The sequence below is a fragment of the Hyperolius riggenbachi genome, chromosome 8, assembly GCF_040937935.1.
Source record: "Hyperolius riggenbachi isolate aHypRig1 chromosome 8, aHypRig1.pri, whole genome shotgun sequence".
Taxonomy (NCBI): Eukaryota; Metazoa; Chordata; class Amphibia; order Anura; family Hyperoliidae; genus Hyperolius; species Hyperolius riggenbachi.
In genome coordinates, this window is record NC_090653.1 from 257000178 (window position 1) to 257025874 (window position 25697).

The 25697-nt window shown below is 46.3% G+C and overlaps 1 protein-coding gene across 1 annotated transcript in view; it reads right to left on the minus strand.

Annotated features, from left to right (window-relative positions):
- The window catches only part of SYN1 (synapsin I), a 286198-nt gene extending 260837 nt beyond the window's left edge, over positions 1 to 25361 (minus strand). The window contains exon 1 of the mRNA XM_068248678.1: positions 24908 to 25361. Within this exon, the coding sequence (XP_068104779.1) occupies positions 24908 to 25230 (323 nt within the window). The 5' untranslated portion in view covers positions 25231 to 25361. The remainder of the gene's footprint in view (positions 1 to 24907) is intronic.
- Positions 25362 to 25697: the final 336 nt, after the last annotated feature.

Genomic DNA, 25697 nt, shown 5'->3' on the forward strand with positions numbered 1-25697 from the left:
AAATAATTAAAACTGTTAATAATGACATTTGAGCACTTTTTTTGTGAAATCCCTTATGCGGCCCTCCCTCATCCTGACTTTGCCTCCTGCGGCCCCCCGGTAAATTGAGTTTGAGACCCCTGCCTTAGGGGAAGTTAGCTTTGTGGTACAGGGATCTGTGCACAAACTATGGCATTGCGTCCCCAGCACCTTGTCTCCTGCATCCCATCTGGGATGGTGGGGAAAATCAGAACCTGTTCAGCTCTGTGCTATTGTGCAGGTGAGTACGATCTGCTCCTGTGCTGTGCAGCTGCTCAGAGAGTCCCAGCGCTGGAGGAGGACAAGGGAAGCCTATGGATTAAAGTGGACCCGAACTCTTGCACAGGAAAGAAGGAAAACCTAGAGAAGTACACCCTGTATGTATTTAGAGTTTAGCCTGTCTAATTCCACCTCATCGGTGACTAATCACCCACTGTAATTTGATCTCTCAGCTGTGTCAGCTCAGGAATCTCTTCTGCCAAGGCAGAGCAGCTAATTTGTAAACACATTGGTAAAAGCTTCCATGAAAGCAGGGAGTAGACACACTGCAGATTTATTGCAGGATTTGTATCAGCTATAACAAAGAAATGTTTTTCTCTAAAAGTTATTATGCTGCTGCCTATCTTTTAGTGCAGAGAGGAGTTCTGAGTTCAGGCCCGCTTTAAGGAACACTTTAAATATTGACTGATGGCCCTAGATGGTATACTAGCCACGGCACCGGCATGTAAGCCAGGAATTTTCCCAGTAGTGGTTCACCATTGGCAGGCTTCCTGTCCAGTCCTATGACAGGTGCACTTTAAAGGAAAGGGATACCACTTAATATGCATCCTCATTTAAATGCATTTGAAATTATTCCTATTTGTGCTGTAGGCGGTCTACACTTATGCTGCTACATAAATAAACATATACAAACAAGCCCAGCAGAGGCACTTACTCATTCACTCGCATCTCCTTCCAAAAATCCATTTTACTGCTGTCAGACTTCAAAATCAATATTCTTATTCCCTTGCCAATCATATTTAGTGCATTTGGCATTACCCGTCACTGCGAGGCTTAATCTGCTTTAGCCAATTCCGCGCTGGCGTTGCCCTGCGTAGGTACTGCGGGGCTGACCTCCCTGTGCCCTCTCTCTGTCTTTTACGATGGCTGCTACTATGCCCCGCTCCCGCTAATGTAAGTAGGTGGGCTTGTTTCCTATCGCTACAGATCAGCAGATGTCTCTGGGAAAGATGCAGCGAGACATCTGTCCTCCCTACAATCTTCTGCCGCCCTCTGCAATCACTGCTGACACTCCGGAGAGCATCTCTCGCCTTGTTTATGTGATGAATGCTGCTTTACCCTGTCTGCTTTTGCTGTACACAGACTAGAAGAGCACTAGTGTCCATTATAATGTATCTCTGGTCAGTGGTAGGACAGTATTGCTTTCCATATGGCCAGACTGAAATACAAATAGAACTGATTTAGTGATTTTTCCTGAAACTTTCCTGCAAAGATGAGTATTGAAGTATATCTGAAAGGGGAGGAAAAAAGAGCCACAAACGGGTACTTACCTAGGTAAAGGGAAACCTATGGATAATCTAGAGCAGGGATGTCAAACTCAAATACAAAGTGCGCTGAAACTGAACACTGGGACCTTGTCGCAGGCCAACCTCAATGTCTACTGGCCACATTCCTCCCCTATACAGTTCCCTGGTGTCTAGTGGCCCCCTCCCTACCCTATGCAGTTCTCTGGTGTGTATTGGTCCTCCTCCCTCCCCTATACAGTTCCCTGGTGTCTAGTGGCCCCCCTCCCTCTACTATACAGTTACCTGGTGTCTAGTGGCCCCCTCCCTACCCTATGCAGTTCTCTGGTGTGTATTGGTCCTCCTCCCTCCCCTATACAGTTCCCTGGTGTCTAGTGGCCCCCCTCCCTCTACTATACAGTTACCTGGTGTCTAGTGGCCCCCTCCCTACCCTATGCAGTTCTCTGGTGTGTATTGATCCTCCTCCCTCCCATATACAGTTCCCTGGTGTCTAGTGGCCCCCCTCCCTCTCCTATACAGTTACCTGGTGTCTAGTGGCCCCCTCCCTACCCTATGCAGTTCTCTGGTGTGTATTGGTCCTCCTCCCTCCCCTATACAGTTACCTGGTGTCTTCAGACCCATACCCTCCTCTATATAGTTCCCTGGTGGTTAGTGCTTTCCCCTACCTCCCCATATGTCTTCCCTGGTGATCTAGGGCTTCACCACCAATATAGCTTCCCTGGTGGTCTACAGTGGGCCAAACATAATGCAAAGTGAGTAAACCACTTGGGGGCCAAATGTAATGGCTCTGAGGGCCAGATTTGGCCCGCGGGCCAGAGTTTGCCATGTATGATCTAGAGGTTGTACCAAAGATTGGTGGATGCAGGGAACAGGTAGCCTGACAGCCATTTCGTGCGGTTACAAATCCAGCTTGATCTTGCAAACGTCGTCAGGCTACATGGTTCCCTGCACCCACCCATAGCCTCATCTTCTACACCAGTATGTATCACTTCACTCCATGTGATAATTTCGTACTGCATTTGATGATGACACTTGATTAAATTTGTGCCGACCAAAACACTTTGGTACACATTTACAATCTTCATACGCTCAGAGCATGCATGGTGCATCTGCCATCACCCAGATCCATACTCATAGGCTTCACCCAAAAGCGGCAGTGCCAATGCAACCCCCTTTCCCATCATATCTAATAATCTAAAGGTTTCCTCGTCCCCCTCGCCACCACCGATCCAGCACTTGAATCCCCCCGAATCTTTGTCAATGGAGCTTGGCCGTGCTGTACGGGCGCAGATGACTCCCGCCTGTGCAGTAGCACAGAGCCATACAGACTAGGTGTTTTCCGCTGAGCCCATGCGGCGACTTGAACCATCTGGACGATCCAGAGGGTTCCAACTATTGAGAGAAGTATCTATCTTTTAACTCCCCATTACAGGATACCTGAGTCGTAATGGAAGGGTGCCCTTGTACCTATCTGGGGCATCTTCGTAGTCTTGTACGTCCATCGATGTCCTCACAATGTCCTTCCTTGATTCGTCGTAAGGCTCGGTAGCCTTGGCTCGGTTGCACACTACTGCGCTTGTGCTGACCTGGCGGGGCACCTCCTTGACCACGCTTGCAAAGCCACATGCGCAGTTCATTAAGACTTGTAACCGCGCATGTGCACAATGCTCCTGCTCTTAGAAGTGCCATCAACGGGTCAGCACATGCGCAGTAGTGCACAACTTCACGAAGTCATGGATTGGGTTGCACAGTGGACCAAGGAAAGGATGGGAGGACAACAACAGACCTACAGGACTATGGAGGCTAGAAGAAGTCCCAGGTAAGTAAAAGGAGATGACCCGAGTATCCTTTAACTACAGGATTTATTCACATATGTTGGGTGTGTCTGCTGAGGTCCCGTTCTGCACGACTTTTCTGGTCGCCGCATGGAACACAGACATGCCATTTCTAGTAATGATACCTGTGACATATCCCTTACAACGGGGCACATGGATGTGGTCTCACAGTGATAAATTGAAAGGAATCAGCATTCTAATCTACTCTGCAACAAAACACTCAGGGTTTATTTCCACTGGGTGTGGCGTCTAAGATGCTAAGATGCTGCTCCCGTGCTGCTGTGATGCACAGCTATAGGGATTCAGCTACAGGGATTCGGATGAGCGCTGCAGCATGCCATCTATAATTGCACCGGCATGTGATTCGGGCAGCAAGCCCTTGGAATTTGAGGACCCAGGAAGAAGATTCTATAAGAGTAGCTACATCTCCCTACAGGTATACAGGATGCATAAACACAAGTCTTCACCACTGACAACTGGTGCATATGTGGTGCGCCTGGGCACAGACACCAATCGCACTTTATCAGGTCCCGTTAACACTAAAGGCCGGATTTCTGAAAAGGCCACAAGGGTCCTGGTGTTGGGCGGTAGCTGGCCAAAGGGCGGCTGGACATGGAAGAAGACACTGCAAATGCAATACTAAGGTTGTAAATAAGGAGCAACTCCTGGAAAGAGGGAGCTGCTGCCCAAGGGATCTGTATAAAATGGAAGGAGGATGCTGTACATGAAGGTTACAAAAACAAAAGGAAGGGAGCACTGTTGTAAAAAAGTGAATGCAGCGTGCCAAAGTCACACCCCAGTGCCTCCTGGGGAGCACAATACAGTCCACATAAGACACTGGCACCGCTGTCTGCAAATATAGCTATTTTATTCCATGAGAAAAGGCAGCAGTACATGAATGTTAGACATGGAAGAGGGGGATGCACAAGGATAAGGAGGGGGCACTGCACATGGAAGGGAAGCTGTAAGAACGTTGGCCTTGGGGCGGAAAAAGTATAAATCCAGCCTTGTTCTCACTATGACTGCGGAACTGCAATTTGATGGACTGGACAGTGGACTCAAAATGAAGAGGCCAAAGACCACAATGATTTTTCCTGGGCCAACTCACACCATGAAAGGACCTGCTGCACAACTTTATTTTTGGACAGTGGGGAAAAAAATCACATTTTTGTGTCCATTGCAATGGAAGTGCAAATGATGAAGTTCCTGCCATGAACTTCCTGTTCCACTCCATCTTAGAGGCCAGAGGAGGGAGAGAGAGAGGAATAGGGATGACAGGAAGCTGCAGTCTAAAGATAAGAAAAATAAACATAAAATTTTAATCAAATCTAAAATAGTTTTCTTGGCTGGCAGAGCACTAAGTCTCCCTGCAGAAACCATTATGTGCTCATTCATCACCACTGCTGAACCGACATCCCTGCACTGCAACCCAGTGTGAAAAGCATGTAAGACTATCAATCTACTAGAGCTGGCCAAGATATAATATGCCTCCCCTAAGACGTGTGACATTGCTGGGTTTAAAAGCAAACCTTGAACTGACAATAGGGCTAGACTTTATATATGCTGCAGCAATGGAGGGTGGATTCCCCCCATGCACCATTACCCCATGCATTTTACCCTGCAGGCACACTTTGCCAAATATTCATAGCTTCACCCCCAAACAGTGATACACTTCCTGCTGGACAGGAAGTGTGTCACTGTTTTTCTCCGATCGGCGCATGCATGGCACACACAAGAATCTAAATAATTCATTGTATGTGTAGTACTAACGGTAAACATAACTTTCTTAGATTCGCATATTCGTATTTTCAATTTACAGAGGAACTCCAGTGAAAATAATGTAGTAAAAAAAGTGCTTCATTTTTACAATAATTATGTATAAATAATTTAGTCAGTGTTTGCTCATTGTAAAATCTCTCCTCTCCCCGATTTACATTCTGACATCTATTACATGGTGACATTTTTACTGTGGGCAGGTTATGTAGCTGCTCCTAGCTGTTTTTACTGTAGAGACAGCTGTAAACAGCTAATTCCTGTCTGTGAACCTTGTTACATTGTAACAAACTGCCAAAAGTACCGTGGTACTCAGAGCTTCTTGTGGGAGGGGTTTCAGCACAAAATCAGTCATACAGCGCCCCCTGATGGTCTGTTTGTGAGAAGCATTATATTTCTCATGTAAAAGGGGGTATCAGCTACTGATTGGGATAAAGTTCAATTCTAGGTTGGAGTTTCTCTTTAAGGACTGTATCCAAAACAGCTCCCATGTCATTGTGACTTCAAATCTGATTCATTCAGCTGCAACATAAAAAATAATAGCCTTTTAACTTTACAACCCTCTCTTGTTATCAGCAGTGCTTTCTCACTTGAAGAGACTCTGTAACAAAATGGTCAGCCTTATTTCTTCTATCCTATAAGTTCCTATACTTGTTCTAATGTGGTCTGTCTTACTGCAGCCTTTCCTAGTTGCACAGTGACTGTATTATCTCTGTTATATAATCTAATCTTCTTTCCTCTGATGGCTTTGTCGGGTTCAGGCACTCAGGCAAGAATGTGCATCTCTGCTTGTTATAGGCAGAAGCTATACACACCCTCTCCACACCCCCTGCAGGCTCTGTATGAGTCACAGACTGAGCTCCTCTCAGCTTATCACATGCCATGTCTTTTGTTTGTAAACACTGCCTAAAACTGGCAATTACAAGCCAGGATTGCAGCAGGGAGTGGCAGAAACAGCACAGAGGGGCCCAGGAGAACATAATGAATAGAATGGGATGCTTTTTATTGTAAGAATTTTAGAGTACAGATTCTCTTTACAAGAAAAAAAACATGAATTGCCAAAAATGTTATCAAAGCAAAAAAAAAAAAAAAGCGTTAATGCTAAGCACAAGTAGATTAAAGATAATCTCTGGCAACAGCGTGTATGAAATATATAATCTGTTTAACCATTTACCGCCATCCTAACGTATTAAAACGTCATGCTTACCGCTATTAACAGCAACATGACGTTTTAATACGTCGCGCATTCCCGCCGCTGCTACCGCCGTGTGTCCGCCGCTACCGCCGCCATTACCGTCGGGATCCCGTGCTGGGCGATTGGGGAAGAGGACTGAACAGTCCTCTACCCAATCGCAGTGCCTGGAGTGAATGGATGTGACCGCGAACAGCGGCTACGTCCATTCACATAAACAGGAAATGTAACAGTTTAATAAAGTGTGTAAAAAAAAAAAAAAAAATGAACACGTCCTATGAGTGTTCACCAGCGCCATCTTGTGGCCAAAAAGTATATTACACTTACAAAATACATACATTTTCAAGTATATACACATCATTAATAAAATTACACTTCCAACCCTCCCCCCCCAAAAAAAACACTTGTAAAAAAAAAAAAATCAGCTTAAAAAAAAAAAAAATAGTTGCCTTAGGGACTCAGCTTTTTTTATTCTATATTTTATGGGGGAAAATTAATTTTAATTTATTACATAGGGGCTTGTAATTATGGCCAGAACAAACAGAAAAATAACCACTTATATTTCAAAATAATATACTGTCGCCATACATTGTGGTAGGGACATAATCTAAACGGTTTAATTATCGGGACCACTGGGCAAATAAAACGTGTTTGTTTTATCCACAGGAGAATGTTTAATTTTAAAACTATAAAGGCTGAACACTGAGAAATAATGATTTTTTTTCTTTTTTTTTCTGTTTTTCTCATTAAAATGCATTTAGAATAAAATAATTCTTAGCAAAATGTACTATCCACAGAAAGCCTAATTGGTGGCGAAAAAAACGAGGTATAGATCATTTTCTTGTGATAAGTAGTAATAAAGTTATTAGGGAATAAAAGGGAGGAGCGCTGACAACTGAAAATTGCTCTGGTCCGTTAGGATAAAAACCCTTGGGGGTGAACTGGTTAAAGATTTCTAATTCTGTCCAGGAAGATTTCTAATTCTGTCCAGATGACTTTAGCTGTGTTACTGCGCTTATTCCATGAAAAACTTTACTGCTGCACGTGATACTGTTTTTATTTGCACTAATAGTAGTTTCACAGAGGATTAGTTTTAAAGGACATCTGAAGTGAGGGGAACATGGAGGTTACCATTTTTATTTCCTTTTAAACAATGCAGATTGCCTGGCTGCCCTGCTGACCTCTGCCTCTAATGCTGGGAATACACATTGCGTTTTTTCGGTCGATTTGCCATCCGATCGTGTTTCAATTTGTTTTTCCGCTCGATTCTCTTATCTTTTCTTATCAATTTCCATTCACTTCTAGCAGAAATCGAGTGGCAAAACGATAGAAAGTGAGATTGGACATGAAGGAAATTATTTATCAAACCATCTATCGGCCTTAAAAACACATGGCGTATTCCCAGCATAAGGCTTTGTTCACATTATAAATTCGCCAGCGCTATCGTAAGCGCTGAGTGATTTATACTGTGAATTTACAGCGCTTTTCACTTAGAAAATCGCTTTTCTAACCGCTTTTGCTCATCGATGATTTTTTTCACTTCCTGACGTCAGTCAAGCGAAAACTCTTTAACCCGGGAATGAATAAATCCAATGTATTTATTCATAAAAGGGTTTTGGGAAATCGCTATACAAAGCTGGGGAACTAGCGGCAGCATTTGAGATGTGGAAAGACCACGATCTTGAAAAAGCCCACATTGCAGGGCGAAACGATCATCGGCCCTCCCCCGCACCTCCAACTATACTACATGTGCTGATAAGTATACATATTTATATGTCTTATGCTGTTTTTACGAAGATTGAAGGTTTGAAAGTTTTATACAAGTTATACAGCGGGTTGCTCCTGGATTTTTTCTCTACTTGTATACATGTACTTACCGTATATACTCGGATACAAGTCGACCCCGTGTATAAGTCGGCCCCCAAATTTGATCCCCAACAGCTGGTATTTTTCAAAGTCTCAAGTATAAGTCGGCCTAGGAAAGTTGATGGCTGCAGGTGGCGACTAGAAGCGGTTACTGGTTTTGCACTTGGGGTTCAGGAGAAGTAATGTCTGCACTTAGGGAACAGGAGAAGTTAATGGCTGTAGTGCATAAAACTCTGCAGCCATTAACTCCTCCTGGCCCCCAGGTGCTGCTTCAGCTTTTCACATATGCAGAGCGGATATATGCACATATCCAGGCATCGAGTACTATGGGCAGTTTTCCCTACAAACTCCCCCTCCCAGCACCTGCGGTGCCTTCCGCTTTCTCCCCCGGGTGGCGCGCTTGCCTGTCTCGCCCCCCCCGTGTTCTGTGAAAACAATGTAGCAGAGCTCTCATACGTTACCTATTCCTTTTTAACTGCAAACCTCCCCTCCCAGCCGCTATGGTGCCATCCACTCTCTCCCACCGGGTGGCCACCTCTCTCCCCCGTGTTAAATTACAACAGTATAGCAGAGCTGACATACGTTGCCTAATCCACCGCTGCGCGCTGTGTCCTTTGATCTCCTCCTCGTTCATGCCGGCGAGCATACTATAGAGTCTCTCCCGCTTCCAGTACCATGTGACATCGGGAGTCACATGGTACTGGAAGCGGGAGAGACTCTATAGTATGCTCGCCGGCATGAACGAGGAGGAGATCAAAGGACACAGCGCGCAGCGGTGGATTAGGCAACGTATGTCAGCTCTGCTACACTGTTGTAATTTAACACGGGGGAGAGATCTGTGGCCACCCGGTGGGAGAGAGTGGATGGCACCATAGCGGCTGGGAGGGGAGGTTTGTAGGGAAAACTGGCAACAGTTATGATTAGGAGGAGACAGGAGGGAGGGAGAGCTAGAGAGGGGGCAGTGCAGTGTAGCCTAATGAGGAGAAAGTGGCATCCCGACCCTGGCTATAAGTTTGGAAATTTAGGTCTGATGCGACTATAAGTCGACCCCCCCACTTTTACATTGTGAGTCAGTCCTAAATTTCTCGACTTGTAGTCGAGTATATACGGTACTTATTTTTTCCATCTGGATGTTGCACCGCAATTGTGTATGATTATCAGGCATAAGTAACTGGTGTGCACTCTCTTATACTTTCTTCTTGATTGGACACTGTAAGGGCTTGTTCGCACCTAGGGTGTTTTGTGCTTTTTTTGAGTGTCGGCGATTTTTTAAAACACCCTGAAATCGCTAGTGCAATGAATACTTATGGGATAGTTCATATCAGCGCGTTGCGTCCGCTTTCCGCTCAGCAAAGTGCTCCATGTACCATTTTTGGGGCGATTTTAGGTATAGGAAAAACGCAGAATGCTCAAAAATTGCTTTATCTGGCATTTATCCAGCTATTGCGTTCATGCTGTTAAGAATAAATACATTGTATTTATTCTTTTCCGGGTCAAAGAGTTCACTGAAGTGAAAAGACAAATCGCTCTGCAAAAGCGCTTTGAAAAACACACACGCTTTGGGGTAATGCACTGCGTTGGGATGCCGCACGCCTTTAGACTGCACCGCACACCCGCCCCACTATAAACGTCACATAGGTGTTGCAGTGTGATGGTCCACACTACAATGCGACCATTACATCGCACTACAACGCCCCCACTGTGAACATAGCCTAAGCCACACAGAAAAGCCAGCATAAGTAGCTCTGTGCATACCTTGCACCTGTAGCTATTCAATACATCCTGGGCAAAGCCCCACCCCAGCCTACTGATGGACAAAAAAGTTCTGCGGCTGACAAACACTGCGCAATGTAGCAGAGCTCTGCTGAAGCTCTTACTAACCCCCCCCCCCCCCCCATCCCTGTGAGCAGCTATGTGAGGACCACATGAACTGATATCAAGGCAGAATACAGAGCTTATATGGCAAATGGCTGTTCATAGATTTAATCATTTTTCATAGAGCTCATTCTATATATCACAGCCTGCAAATGCACTCATTTCTTCCGATCAATACAGCGAGAAATTTTCCGGCACATCCTGCTAATAGTACGGAAGGTGCGGACAGCATTTCATCAGAAGTACAGGCAAACGCCGTCCAATCACAACACAGCTTTACCACAGCGGCAACGCAGCAGACAAACGTACAACGCCAAACCACGGATGTATTGCTGCATATCTGATGCTTAAAGGACCACTATATGTAACCTATTTTTCCCCTTTCAGAAACAGAAACAACTCCAGGTCTCCCACAGTGGATTGGAAGGAGAAGACTGCATAACTAAATAGCCTAGGCTACAAATCAATGGGAAGACAGGGTTACATAACAATATATGGCAATATGTGGATTTAGGAAGTGTTTCTGGGAGAGTACCAGGATCACCTCTCCTCCTACTTATTACCCCTGTTTCCCTGAAATGAAGAAATCCCCCGGAAGTAAGCCCGAGCAGGAGTTTTTGAGCATGCTCGAAATATAAGCCCCACCCTGAAAGTAAGCCCGAGCAACAGTAAGGGGAAAAGTATGGCAAGTTGTGTTATTACTGGAGCTGATGGTCTCGCGGGCAGGACCATGGCTTCGTTACTGGGCCGATCACTGCACTCGCTGCTACTCAGTAACTGCAGTGATTGGCCCAACAATAAAGCCATGGTCCCTCCTGCGAGACTATCGGCTCCAGTAGAAACACCAGTTGCCGTACTTTTTCTCCATAGGCTGAAACTCGGGGACACAGCGGCATGGAGATGGGGAACAAAGGAGGATGCGGGGGGACATCCGAGTCACTGGGGAAGGTGCAGCATGGAGCTGGGGATCAGAGGAGGGTGCAGGGGACATCAGTGGACACCAGGAGGACATGGATGACATGGGGGGGTGGGGGTGGGGGCACAGGAGTTTAAGGCATAGAGGAGGACATGGGTACAGAGGGGGACACTAAAGGTACAAGGGGGACACAGGGGCATACAAGAGGTGGATCAAGCAGAGGGAGAGGCGGCACAGAGGGGAAGGCAGGAGAACACACAGCACAGGAACTTGTGTGTTCATAGAAATATAAGACATCCCCTGAAAATAAGCCCTAGCACATCTTTTGGTGCAAAAATTAATATAAGACACTTTCTTATTTTCAGGGAAACACGGTAATTGCTGCCTTTCTTTCAGGCTAGGTGCACACCTATCAGAAACGCTGGTGCTGCGGAAAACACTGCGTTTTTGCTGCTAATGAAAGTCTATGGGCCGCAGGAAAAAACGCATACAAACACGCATATGCATTTTTGATGCATGCATTTTCCAAAACGCAGGTTTTGTTGCACGATCTTCCAAAACGCAGCAAAAACGCACATAATGAAAGTCAATGGAAACGCAAAGGTATGCGTTTTACATGCATTTTCCATGTGTTTTTATACGCATTTTTTGGGGGAAAATTATTTTATGATGTATTTCCGCTTCCAGTTGTCTTCCTAGTGATTTGCATAAAACGCAAAAGAAAAATGCATTTGGGTTCTGTATATGCAAACCGCAAACGCATTAAAACGCTTGTAAAATGTATCTGCGGTAAAAATGTTAACGCAGACGCACACAAACCGCAATAAAAACACAGCAAAAAAACGGACACAACATAAAATGAGACGTGACATAAAAGTAAACGCAGCCTTTCATGTTATATTAGGTGTGCAGCCAGCCTCGTTGTTCTTATCATTTAATAAGGCTCACAGTACACTGCAGACAAATGGCAGCCCACTCAATCAGGCTAAAGCCTAGTACACACCAGCAATTTTGAGAGGCCAATCATTGGTCAATTTTACCACCTCCATGTAGTATGACCATTTACCTATATAATCTGCATAGAATAGAAAATCTGTTTGGCCCTCATACTACATGGAGGTGGTAAAATTGACCAATCATTGGCCAATCAAAATTGCTAGTGTGTACTAGCCTTGAGGCTAAGTTCACAGTGGGACGTTAAAGTCGCACGTTAAAACAGCATTTAACGCAGAATAACTCACTGCAATGAAAAATCAATGCCCCGTTCACAGTGCACACGTTACGTTAGTGACTAACGCTGCACGTTAAGTAAAAGTACTGCATGCAGTGCGTTATACACGTTATTAGCTGCGTTGGACTGTTTGCACATGCTCAGTAATGACTTGGAAGCATACTTTTCATTGCCTGTATTTTTTACTGTATCTGCTGTATGCGACGGTAACACTGCGTTGCCACTTTTTGGGCGCGTTGCGTTGTAAGCTTGCGGTGCGACTTTAACGTGGCATCAAAACGCAACGTCCCACTGTGAATCTAGCCTAAAGGTCTCCACTAACTGTGCCACTTTTAGAGAATGTTCATATTTTTGATAAGAACATTCAAATCAAATGAAAAGATCATATTTAATTGAGCCCCAGCATTGAAGAGTACCTATAGTCAAAATAACATAAGGAATAAAATAGCTTATATTTTACAATATCCATCTATAAATGATTTAGTCAGTGTTTGACCATCGTCAAAACTTTCCTCTCCCTGATTTATTTTCTGACATTTATCACAGGTTGTCGCCACTTTTAGTACTGGCAGGCTATCACTGCGGAATGCTTGTTTACTGAGAGTCTTAGGGCTCGTTTCCACTGTAGCGGTGCGGAATCGCCTGGATTCCACCGCAGAAGAAATCGCATGCAGGTGCGTTTTTTTACGCGTTATTTTACGCGATTACGCATACGATTTCGCATAGGTTAGTCTATGTGCGTTTTTAACCATGTCACTGCCTGTGTTAATTTACATTGGTTCCTATGCGGAATCGCATGCGTAATCGCGTAAAATAACGCGTAAAAAACGCATGCGATTTCCCTATTAAATACATTAGCGGCGATTCGCATGCATTCCACTAGCAGGCGAATTCGTTGGCTCTTTTGTGCGTTTTTTCACCGCTCATAAAAACGCACCACGCAAACGCTACAGTGGAAACAGGTCCATTCACTTGCATTACATGTGCGAATCTGCATGCGTTGGACGCATGCAGATTCGCGATAGTGGAAACGAGCCCTTAAAGTCAGTAGAAAAAATCCCGGTCTCACAGAATTGCTCTGGAAGGATTATGCATAATAAACAGCCTAGGCTAAGCCTCAGTGGGAGGGGCTACATACAAATATACAGCAATATATAGATATAGGAATTCTCTCTCATGCTGAAACCAGGAAAATTACTGTACAAGTGAGTATCCTGGATAATTTGCTGCATTTTACTGTATGTCACTACAGTGCCCCTTTAAAGTGGAGCTGTCGGCCATACTATCTCAGAAAAAAACACACATACTGTACTGTATATATAAGCAGATAAATACTTCCCCTACTTACATAACATATGTATTGCATTTAATTTTAGTGATTTTTTTACAGTAAAAAAAGAGAAAGTCCTTCTTAGGATTTACCATTTTGTCTTTGTCTATCTTGAAGCCAATCCTAACATCATTTCCTCCCTTAGAGTAAGTTAACACTTGTTTTAAAAAAAAAAAAAGTATCTGTGACTCCGTTTTGGGGCCCGGACCAAAACCGGATCCACAAATACTAATGTAAAAAATAGCAGCAGTCTTGACTCACTTTCAAAACGGATCTGTGTGCGTTCCGGGGGATCCGTTTTGAAAAACTGAACGGACGGTCAGGATTTGCAGGATTTTCACGGACCCCGGATATACACGGAGGGGTAGTGAAAACCTATGCGAAAACGGACCTCCCTCTACACCAGTTTTTTTGGTAGATGGATGGCTCGATAGATAATTTCCAACAGGTCCGATCTGATTGAGATTAGCTTTTCTGATCGATTTTCTCATAGAAGTGAAAGGAAATCCATCAGAAAAATGATCGGAAAATCGTTCGAACAATAAATCTGCTGAAAAAACTCATCATGTATTCCCAGCATTACAGCCTGACAGAGGGATGCTGGAGAGGGGCACAGACACTTCTAGGGGCTGGAAGAAGCCCCAGGTAACTAAAAAAAGTATATACTTAGTTCACCTCTGAACGTCTTTAACCCCCCTGGCGGTATAATTCCCGCGGCTGCGCAGCCGCGGGAGGGTTTTTTTCACCTTTTTTTTTTTTTTTTTCAGCATGTAGCTAGCCTAGCACTAGCTACATGCTTCCCCCCTCCTCGCGGTGTCCACCCGTCCCCTCTGATCGCCGCCGGCGCCGCTTGCCCATAAGGAAATCCCGTTCTGAACGGGATTTCCTTGAGGGCTTCCCCCGTCGCCATGGCGATGAACGGAGTGATGTCATCGACGTCATGACGTCACAGGGAGTCCTGATCCACCCCATAGCGCAGCCTGGCGGCGATTGGCCAGGCTGCGCAAGGGGTATGCAGGGGGGCCTGTATCCGCGGTGGATAGCGGCGCATTGGCGGCGGCGATCAGACCAAACACGCAGCTAGCAAAGTGCTAGCTGCGTGTTTGAAAAAAAAAATTATGTAAATCGGCCCAGGTACCCTTGCGCACACGGGGTTACCGCCAAGGAGGTTAAGGAAGCCAACTTGTGATCGTATCTATGGAGAAATCCGCCACACTGATCGACCATCTCTTTAAAGGGAACCAGAAGCCCCAGGAAAAAGATTATATACATACCTGGGGCTTCCTCCAGCCCCATACGCACGGATCGCTCCCACGCCGCCGTCCTTTGCTGCCTGGATCCGCCAGTACCGGGTCCCGTCATGGCCGCCAGTCGGCCGGCAGACGCGGCCAATTGTCCGCATCACACGGAGCTCCCTCCATATACATACGCATGAGGCTGCCTACTGCGCAGCCTCATGCGTACGGGTATGGAAGGAGCGCCGGTGATGCGGACAATTGGCCGTGTCCGCCGGAAGTGACGGGACCCGGTACCGCCGATCCAGGAAGCGGAGGATGGCGGCGTGGGAGCGATCCAGGCTTATGGGGCTGGAGGAAGCCCCAGGTATGTATAAAAGCTTTTTCTTTTTTTTTTATTATGTTCCTCTCTGGTTCCCTTTAAGGAAACAAATGATAATACAATTGTTCAGGATTGATTGGGCCCACCAGCTTCTCTGTTTTCATACAACGTGATCTGATAAATCTGATGGAAAATACATCGTTCACTTAAGATTGTACCATTTATGGGTAACTGTCATGGAAGCAGCTCAGGGAACATATCCCATGCACAGGGATTAAGGCCCCTTGGACACCTGGGGTTGATTCACCAAATCGTGATAACTCAAATATCCCACCTTATCAAAAATATCACACCTTATGAAAACATATCACACCTTATCAAAGATATCACACCTTATCAAAGTTAACACGCCTTATCAGAGTAGCATAGCGAGTGCTACAAACCCACAGAGGCCCAGGGCAGGACGAGTGCCATTGCCAATTAGCAGGCATAAGTTTGTAGTGCTTGCTATGCTATCCTGATAAGGGGTGTAACTTTGATAAGGTGCGACATCTTTTCATAAGGTGTGATCTTTGATAAGGTGCAGTGATGCTCAAAATCCGGATTCGGACGAAATCCGAATAGGTGTTATTCGGATCTCATCTAGGTAATTAAATCACCTGTGCGGCGTTAATCTTACCCATCAGACGTGTTCTTTGATCGTCCCTCGGCGCCTCCCACGATGCGTTACAAGCGTGTCACGTGACTACAAACGCTTCCTCCTTCAACCCGGAAGGAGGAAGTGTTTGTAATCAGGTGACCGCGGCTTGGAAGACATTGTGGGAGGCGCCGAGGGACGATCAAAGAAGACGTCTGATGGGTAAGATTAACCCCCCCCCCCTCCCGCACAGGTGATTTAATTACCTGGATGAAATCCGAATAACACTATTCGGATTTCATCCTTTGCTCATCACTAATAAGGTGTGCTATTTGAGTTATCACGGTTTAGTGAATAAAGCCCCATGGTGCGGATGAGAAGGTCCTGCGGCTGGAGAGCTACCTGCCACAGGACAATAACTCCGCACCGACTCCTGTGCATGCGCAAGTGCCCCAACAGGGTCATTTGATTAGCTCCGTCCCACGCTAATTGACATTCTCTGTGCTAGAGAGGAAGTGCGTTACTGGTTCTACAATGATCTGCGCATGCGCGCCACTACGATTTAGATTGTTACAGTGCCACTAACTGCAATACAGTTGCGTGCCGAGCGCAATCACTCAGCAACGAGTCTGCATCGCCTCTGCGTCAACTGAAACACTTCTGCTGCATTGGATGTTTACTTCTGTTGCATTGGATGTTGGCTATAAAGTCTCATAGACAGTCTCATAGAGACTAATGGGTCCAGGTAATTCAGCCAGTCAGCGCTGTCCGGCCGCGTGCCGCTCCCACAGCCAGGAACATTCTGCATCTGCGCAATAGTGCTGCGTAGGTGTAGTATGCTTCCAGCGGCGGAGTGTGTGCATACGCTCTACGCCTGACTGGCTCAAGTACCTGGACTCATAGCAGAAGATCCAGGTGGCGGAGGAGCACAGCGAGGGACTGATTATCCTGAAGGCGGCTGAAGGAAGCCACAAGTAAGTAAAAAACTTTAATTTCATCTGTCTCAGGTTTACTTTGTTATACAGTAGTACTATACTCTACATATGCACTCCCCACAGAGCTGCAGGGAATCCACTGAGAATGTTGTGCACATTGAACACAGAGGTGTTGTCTATCACTCATAAACCTGGTTCAGATTGTGCATGAAGAATGTGTAATAGAGGAAGAATTGGTACATGACTACAAGTACATGACTTACCAAGGACTAGTTTTAGTCTATGACTAACAGTATTAGAGGCAGAAAATCATCTGGCTAGCCAGGTAACTGGTATTGTTTAACCTCCTTGGCGGTAACCCCGTGTGTGACACGGGGTAAGCCGCCGGAGGGTGTCGCTCAGACCCTGCTGGGCCGATTTACATAATTTTTTTTTTCGAACACGCAGCTAGCACTTTGCTAGCTGCGTGTTTGGTCTGATCACCACCGCCCCCCCCCCCGCATACCCCTTGCGCAGCCTGGCCAATCGCGGCCAGGCTGCTCTATGGGGTGGATCGGGATTCCCTGTGACATCACGACGTTGATGACGTCACTCCGTTCGTTGCCATGGCGACAGGGGAAGCCCTCAAGGAAATCCCGTTCAGAACGGGATTTCCTTATGGGCAAGCGGCGCCGATTGGTAGGTACGGGGGAGACGCCGCAGGGAGGGGAGAAGCATGTAGCTAGCGCTAGGCTAGCTACATGCTAAAAACAAAAAAAAAAATTCAAAAAAAACCCTCCCGCGGCCGCGCAGCCGCATTTATCATACCGCCAGGGAGGTTAAAAGGGAATAAATATGGCAGCCCCCATATCCCTCTCACTTCAGTTGCAAGCGTAGGCAGTTAAGAGATGCATTTCATGTTACATACTTTCAATCAACAAGATTGTTATATGCAAATTAGAGGAGGCGGAGTCGGTGGAATCCTAACCTGAGGAGTCGGTGGATTTTTGTACCGACTCCACAGCTTGCGAGCATTTTCTGTGATGAGCAGTAACAATTTTCTCCCGACTGTCTGTTCCCTATTAGCTTCATTGTGTTACACAATATTCAAAACCGACTGTTTAAAAGACAACTATAGCGATACAGATAAGCTGTTAAAATCTGACAGAACCGACAGGTTTTGGACTAGCTCATCTCCTCAAGGGCAAAATCAAAATTTACTCATGGGGGATTCTCAGGGTTTTCTTTGTTTTCAAAAGCATTTCCTGAATGGCAGTTTCTAAAGGTGGATACACACATCAGACTATAGTCTTTGGAAAATGAAAGATCACAGACCAATCTTACCACCCTTCCTGTAGTATGAGAGCCATACCTTCACAGTCTTTTCTATGGAGCTGAACTCCCCATCAGAAAAAAATCTTTGCAAGATGCTGCACACAAAGATGCTGTACACATTCATGAGATCAGTATCTGCAAAAGATCTGTTCCTGCAAAAGATCCGTTCCTGCAAAATGCATTCATAGTCTATGATATCTGCAGATCATCATACACACCTTGTTTAATTGACATTCATCTGCAGATCAGACAATCATCTGCAGATCTGAAAATCCATCCTAGTGGATCTGATCTGCAGATGAATTTCAGTTAAACAAGGTGTGTATGATGATCTGCAGATATCATAGACTATGAATGCATTTTGCAGGAACGGATCTTTTGCAGGAACAGATCTTTTGCAGATACTGATCTCATGAATGTGTACAGCATCTTTGTGTGCAGCATCTTGCAAAGATTTCTGTCTGATGGGGAGTTCAGCTCCATAGAATAGACTGTGTAGGTATGGCTCTCATACTACATGGAAGGGGGTAAAATTGGTCTGTGATCTTTCATTTTCCAAAGACTATGGTCTGATGTGTGTATGAGCCTTTAAGGCTAGTACACACTAGCAATTTTGATTGACCAATGATTGCTCAATTTTACCACCTCCATGTAGTATGACCATTTACCTATATAATCTGCATAGAATTGAAAATCTGTTTGGCCCTCATACTACATGGAGGTGGTAAAATTGAGCAATCATTGGTCAATCAAAATTGCTAGTGTGTACTAGCCTTTAGTCTAACTGCCAAATTAGTAAGATACCAGCCAGCCCCTCTACTCACTATTTTGACAGACTTAGCAATTGCCATTCATAAAATGCTTTTGAAAACAAAGTAAACCCAGAGAATCCCCCATGAGGAGGTGTATTAATCCAAATCCTGTCGGTTCAACCAGATTTTTTCAATTTCTTACTTTTTTTTGCTGTACTGGTCCTGTAAGGAAAGAAATAGTTGTGATTGTCATTCGAGTGTTGATTAAGGTCCAACCCCCTGAGTGGGAGGGACTTGTTATCACTGCCATTTGCAAGCTCCTCTATGACCCCATAAACTTGGATAGTGCTTGCCATATTTTGAGGCAGCACAGCTATTGCTGCGGAGCGACGCAATATGAGATAAACAGTGGTGTGCTAAGTGCAATCTTTCTCATTAGAATGCTGGCACTTTCAGTGTTAAAACAGGAACTAACAATCATTTATAAATAGATCTCTTAGACACTTAGTAGAAATGCTAGCGCTGCAGAAAACGCAGCGTTCTTGCCGCTAATTGAAGTCATAATGAAAGTCAATGGTAACGCAATGTAATGCGGTTTTCATTTTTTTTTGTTTTGTTTTCTGATGTATTTCCGCTTCCTGTTGTCTTCCTAGTGATTTGCATAAAACGCAATTGAAAAAACATATAGAAAACGCATATGCGTTTTGTATATGCAAACCACAAACGCCTTAAAATGCTAGAAAAATGCAAATGCGGGGGAAAAACGCAAATGAACAAAAAAAGCACACACACAAAAAAACGCACATAACAAAAAACTCGCCCTTTCACGCACAGCCATGTGTGCACCCAGCCAGAGGTTAATCTATTGATGCATACCCCTGACTCATGCAGGAATCAGGGTCAAACAGGAGGAGTGAGATTACTCATACAGCAATTTGCTGATTGAAATTTCAGGCTATCACAAAAATTACCTCTACTAATAATAAGCAATTGGATTTTTACTTTTAAAGCTCTGATTGTGTTACATGATAATAACAGGAAAGGTAAGTATCACTTAAAGGGATACTGTAGGGGGGGTCAGGGGAAAATAAGTTGAACCTACCTGGGGCTTCTAACGGTCCCCCGCAGACATCCTGTGTTGGCGCAGCCACTCACCGATGCTCCGGCCCCGCCTCCGGTTCACTTCTGGAATTTCAGACTTTAAAGTCTGAAAACCACTGCGCCTGCGTTGCCGTGTCCTCGATCCCGCTGATGTCATCAAGAGCGCACAGCGCAGGCCCAGTATGGTCTGTGTCTGCGCAGTACACTCCTGGTGACATCAGCGGGAGCGAGGACACGGGCGTGCAGGTGCAGTGGTTTTCTGACTTTAAAGTCAGAAATTCCAGAAGTGAACTGGAGGCGGGGCCGGAGCATCGGTGAGTGGCTGCGCCAACACAGGATGTCTGCGGGGGACCATTAGAAGCCTCGGGTAAGTTCAGCTTATTTTCCCCCGACCCCCCTACAGTATCCCTTTAAAGCAAACCTGAACTGAAAATTAAAAGTCAAAATAAACATACACAAGTCATAATTACCTCCTGTGTAGTCTACTCCTCAATCTCTTTCTCCTCTCCTGCGTCCTGTTTGTTCACTGTGATCAATGGAATTCTCTGTCCTCCATTTTAAAAATGGCGATGACCCTGTCCCAGCTTCCTGGTCAGTACACTTAAGGTTCGTATACACGTCCGATAAAGATCGTTCGTTAGGAACGATTCGTGACGTTTACACGATATTCAAATTAGACTGAAAAGATCGTTCGTAATGAACGATTGTGTACACACGTGAACGATATAAGTATAAAGTACTGAACGACGAACGATTAAAAAATGCGTGCGCAAACGGAAGTGACGTTATGACAGGCAATAAGAACATGCGTTATCGGACGATCTTTGTACACACTGCAACGATTGAACGATTATCTTTCGAAAAAATCCGCCGGGTTGGATCGGTCGGATTGAACGATAACGGTCGTTATCGTCCCAAAAAACGATCGTTGGAAAATTTGGAGCGCACGATTATCGGTCCAATTGTCGTTATCGTTCGTTTTTGAACGATCGTTATCGTACGTGTGTACTCAGCTTTAAACTGTAATATCGCCCACTTGAGCCATAGGGAAACATGGACATTACCTTGCTCATCAGTTGTCCTTTCAGATATAACTAACAACAACTGATATATAACTGACAGCAATTGATATATAATTGACAGCAACTGTCTATTTCAGTTCTGACAAAAATCTTGTCAGGACTGGAAAGAAACGTTGTAAGAAAAAAATGGTGAGCTTCTAAAAGGAATTGGCGGCGAGGTAAGTATGTAATATTCATTTGCAGGTACAACGTGTTTATTTTAAACTATTTTACTCGGTTCAGGTTCCCTTTAAATGCATATTTAAAGAAACCATTATGCCTTATCTGGGGTTTTATTTGGACTGCTCAGAGCCGATAGATGGTGGATGATTGCTGGGGGTGGCTGCGTTTTTCGCATCATTTCTGCTCTGTGCACAGTCTACTGAAACAATCTCGAATATGTTTGCCTCGCACTTCAAGTCTGCTGCAATATCATGCAATCCTTTCACACAGAGGCCCAGGGCTATGTCCTACTCCTGTCACATCAGGGAACTCGCTAGCTAGCGATGCATTCACTACAGTTTCCCAGAATGCTGTAATATTACATTCTAGAATGGCAGTATTCACAATATAAGGATAGGAATAGCAAACGATAACGCTATTACCATACGTGTGTAATATTAGAATACTTAATATCAAACTATAACATTATTACCATACGGGTGCAATATAAGGATAATTATAGCCATACGTGAGCAATATAAGGATAATTAATAGCAAACGATAACATTTTAACCATATGTGAGCAATATAAGGATAATAATAGCAAGCAAGAACATTATTGCCATACGCATGCAATATAAGGATAATTAATAGCAAACGATAACATTATTACCATACTTGTGCAATCTAAAGGTAGCCACTAACGATACAATTTGTCAAACGATCGCTTATAAACTGTTCTCTAAATGAACGATTGGAAATGATTGTTTGGGTCCACTAACGGACAAAAATCTCCTAACCAATACGATCAGATTGACGGGATCAATCCGTAATGCGGATCAATTTCATTAATCTGATCGGACTGGTTAGGAGATTTTTTTTTCCATTAGTGGTCACAAACAATCATTTCCGATCATTCAGAAGAAGAATTGTTTGTAAAACGATCGTTCGGAAAATTGTATTGTTAGTGGCCACTTTAAGGATAATTAATAGCAAAGGATAATATAATTAACATACGTGTGCAATATAAGGATAATTAATAGCAAATGATGACATTATTACCATATGTGCAGAAAAAAAAGTCTTTATTCTACAATCTGATTTTTTGCTGTAGTTTTTTTTTTTTTTGTCACCCTGACATACGACCTACGATGTCCAGTACCATTATTCCCATCTGTCAAGACCCTCCCCTTCTATAAATCTATCCGCCCATATTGCTGACCTTTGACCTCCACCGGGTCAACTTCTATTCTTCCTTCTTAGACAAGAGCCCCCCCCCCCAGATTTTTAACCCTTCTGCAGATCTTGTTTTTCTACTGCTCCTTCATACATCACCCTCCTGTCAGTACAGCTCTACTCCTCACATACCTCTGTATATGTCTCTTACAGCAGTCATTTTATCATACAATTCCTTTTCATGTTTCAATGAGTCCATATCTTTGATCTCATCTGCCCATCCCCCATATGACCTCAAACCAGAATCATCTCTCCTGTTATTCCCAGGTCTTCACATATCCAAACCACCTCACTGTTCCTGCCAGTGACGGATGCATAGTATACCTCCGTGTGTACACAATACCTGCTACACCTGTACCTGCTGTTCCCCCCCTCCCCACACACACACACACTCTTGGACAGCAGCTGTTAGTCCTTACAGTGCTCATTCTCCCTACTACATCCATTCTCCCTTATTTCTCCTTGTACTGATCTCTGCCATTCCCATATCTATTCACTCCTCTCTCTGGTAGAGCATATTATCCATCCCTGCTGTGCTGTGCATTCCTGCCACAAACGTAATCTTTTCTCCTGAATGCTGCTGGTCCATGCATACCAGTCCCTACCTTCCTCCATTGAGCCAATCACCCCCATCATGCACTACCACCCTCCTATGTGCTTGTGTGTATATCTTTAATGCCCCCATCCTCTTCCAGTCCCTGCTGCCATCTCCTATGCCAGTCCATCCAACACTCACACATGCCAATCTGTGCTGGCCTCTATTATTTCAGACCTAAGTCAGTCCCTGTCTTTCTCTCTCATACAATTTCATGCCACTCTGCACAATGTATTATACCAGTCCCTGCCACCCGCCCCTGTGCCAGTCCATGCCCCATTCCACAATGACAGTTCATGCCATCCTTCCATATAATTAGTCATATGCCATTGCCTACCACTCTCCCCTATGCCAGTCCCTGTCACTCTCTCCTATGCCATTCTCTCCTATAACAATCACTACCACCTAATTCTGTACTAGTCCCTACAACTGTCTCTTATGCCACCCTTTCCTAAACCAGTTTCTGCAACCCTCTCCTATGCCAATCCCGGTCATCCTCTCCTATCCCACGCTATACTATATCATCCCTTGCCACCTTCTTCTATGCCAGTCCTCACCATAATTTACTATGCCAGTCTATCTCACCCTCCCATATGCCAGTCATGTCACATTCCTGTGACTGCCACCCTCTCCTAAGCCAGTCCATGCTGACCTTTCCTATGTCAGTCCCTGACAACCTCTCCTATGCCAGTCCCTGACACCCATTCCTATGCCAGTCCCTGACACCCTCTCCTAAGCTACTCCCGACACCCACTACTATGCCAGTCCCTGCAGTCCTCTCCAATGCCAGTCCCTGCCACCCTCTCCTATGTCAGTCCCTGACAACCTCTCCTATGCCAGTCCCTTACACCCTCTCCTATGCCAGCCCCTGCCACCCTCTCCTATGCCAGTCCATGCCACTCTATTGTATGCCAGTCTCTGCTGCCCTCTCCTATGCCAGTTCCTGCCACCCTCTCCTATGCCAGTCCCTGCTACGCTCTCCTATGCCAGTCCCTGTCACCCTCTCCCATGCCAAGCCCTGCCACCCTCTCCCATGCCAGTCCTTGCCACCCTCTCCTATGCCAGTCCCTGCCACCCTCTCCCATGCCAGTCCCTGCCACCCTCCCCATGCCAGTCCTTGCCACCTTATCCTATACCAGTCCCTTCCACTCTCTCCTATGCCAGTCCCTCCCACCCTCCCCCATGCCAACCTCTCCTATGCCAGTCCCTGCCACCCTCCCCCATGCCACTCTCTCCTATGCCAGTCCCTGCCACCCTCCCCATGCCAACCTCTCCTATGCCAGTCCCTGCCACCCTCCCCCATGCCACTCTCTCCTATTCCAGTCCCTGCCACCCTCCCCGATGCCCACTCTCCTATGCCAGTCCCTGCCACCCTCCCCCATGCCACTCTCTCCTATGCCACTCCCTGCCACCCTCCCTATGTCACTCTCTCCTATGCCAGTCCCTGCCACCCTCCCCCATGCCACTCTCTCCTAAGCCAGTCCCTGCCACTCTCCCCATGCCACCCTCTCCTATGCCAGTCCCTGCCACCTTCTCCTATGCCAGTCCCTGCCACCCTCTCCCATGCCAGTCCTTGCCACCCTTTCCCATGCCAGTCCTTGCGACCTTCTCCTATGCCAGTCCCTGCCACCCTCCCCCATGCCAGTCCCTGCCACCCTCTCCCATGCCAGTCCCTGCCACCCTTTCCCATGCCAGTCCTTGTCACCTTCTCCTATGCCAGTCCCTGCCACCCTGCCCCATGCCAGTCCCTGCCACCCTCTCCCATGCCAGTCCCTGCCACCCTCTCCCATGCCAGTCCTTGCCACCCTCTCCCATGCCAGTCCTTGCCACCCTCTCCCATGCCAGTCCTTGCCACCCTCTCCCATGCCAGTCCTTGCCACCCTCTCCCATGCCAGTCCTTGCCACCTTCTCCTATGCAAGTCCCTGCCACCCTCTCCTATGCCAGTCTCTGCCACCCTCCCCCACGTGCCCCCAGCTTCCCCTCCCCCGTGTTCTTACCAGTCGGTATGCGGCTCGTCCACGACCAGCAGGATTTTGGCGCCCCTGGAGGACGCCCCGGAGACCCCCCCGGCCGCGGTGGACACCTGCTCGCTGAGGGCGGCGGTGGTCTGCTTGACGGCATTAGAGAGCGATGAGAAGAATCCCCCTCCTCCTCCTCCTCCCCCGCCGCTGGGCTCCGGGGAGACTGCGGGGGGTCCCGGGGAGACGGAGGGGGGCGGCGGGGCGGGGGGGTCCGGCCGCTGCAGGTCACTCATGTAGCCGTTGGGCAGGTTGGCCATGAAGTTGCTGTCCGACAGGCGTCGCCTGAGGTAATTCATCATGAGGCCGGGCAGGAGTCGGGCAGCGGGAAGCGGAGCGCAGGCAGCGGCAGCACACCGCTCCTCTCTCTATCTGTCTCCTCGGCGACCGCGCGAGCTCAGCATCCTCCTCCCCCCACCCTCCCAATACTTGGTCTCTCCTGCAACCCTTCCTCCCCGTTCAGCATAGTGGACCATCCCCACTGCTGCAGCCTGCTACCAGGAGATGGGGTGTACCATGTCAGCCAGAGGGGGGGCAGGGCGGGAAGCACCTGCTGCATCCTTCGCTCCCCCAGTGATGCTGCGCAGTGGAGCGGGCCGGTACCCGGAGGAAGAGAGATGCAGCCAGGTGCTCAGAGGCTGCTGGATGGATGGGCGACATCATCGAATGGCTGCTAGGAGATTACAGGGGCTGCATAGGTACAGGGGGCAGTAAAAGGTGCCTGAACTAAAGGATTGCTTCAGTACCAGGAAATAGATCAGTCTGCTTC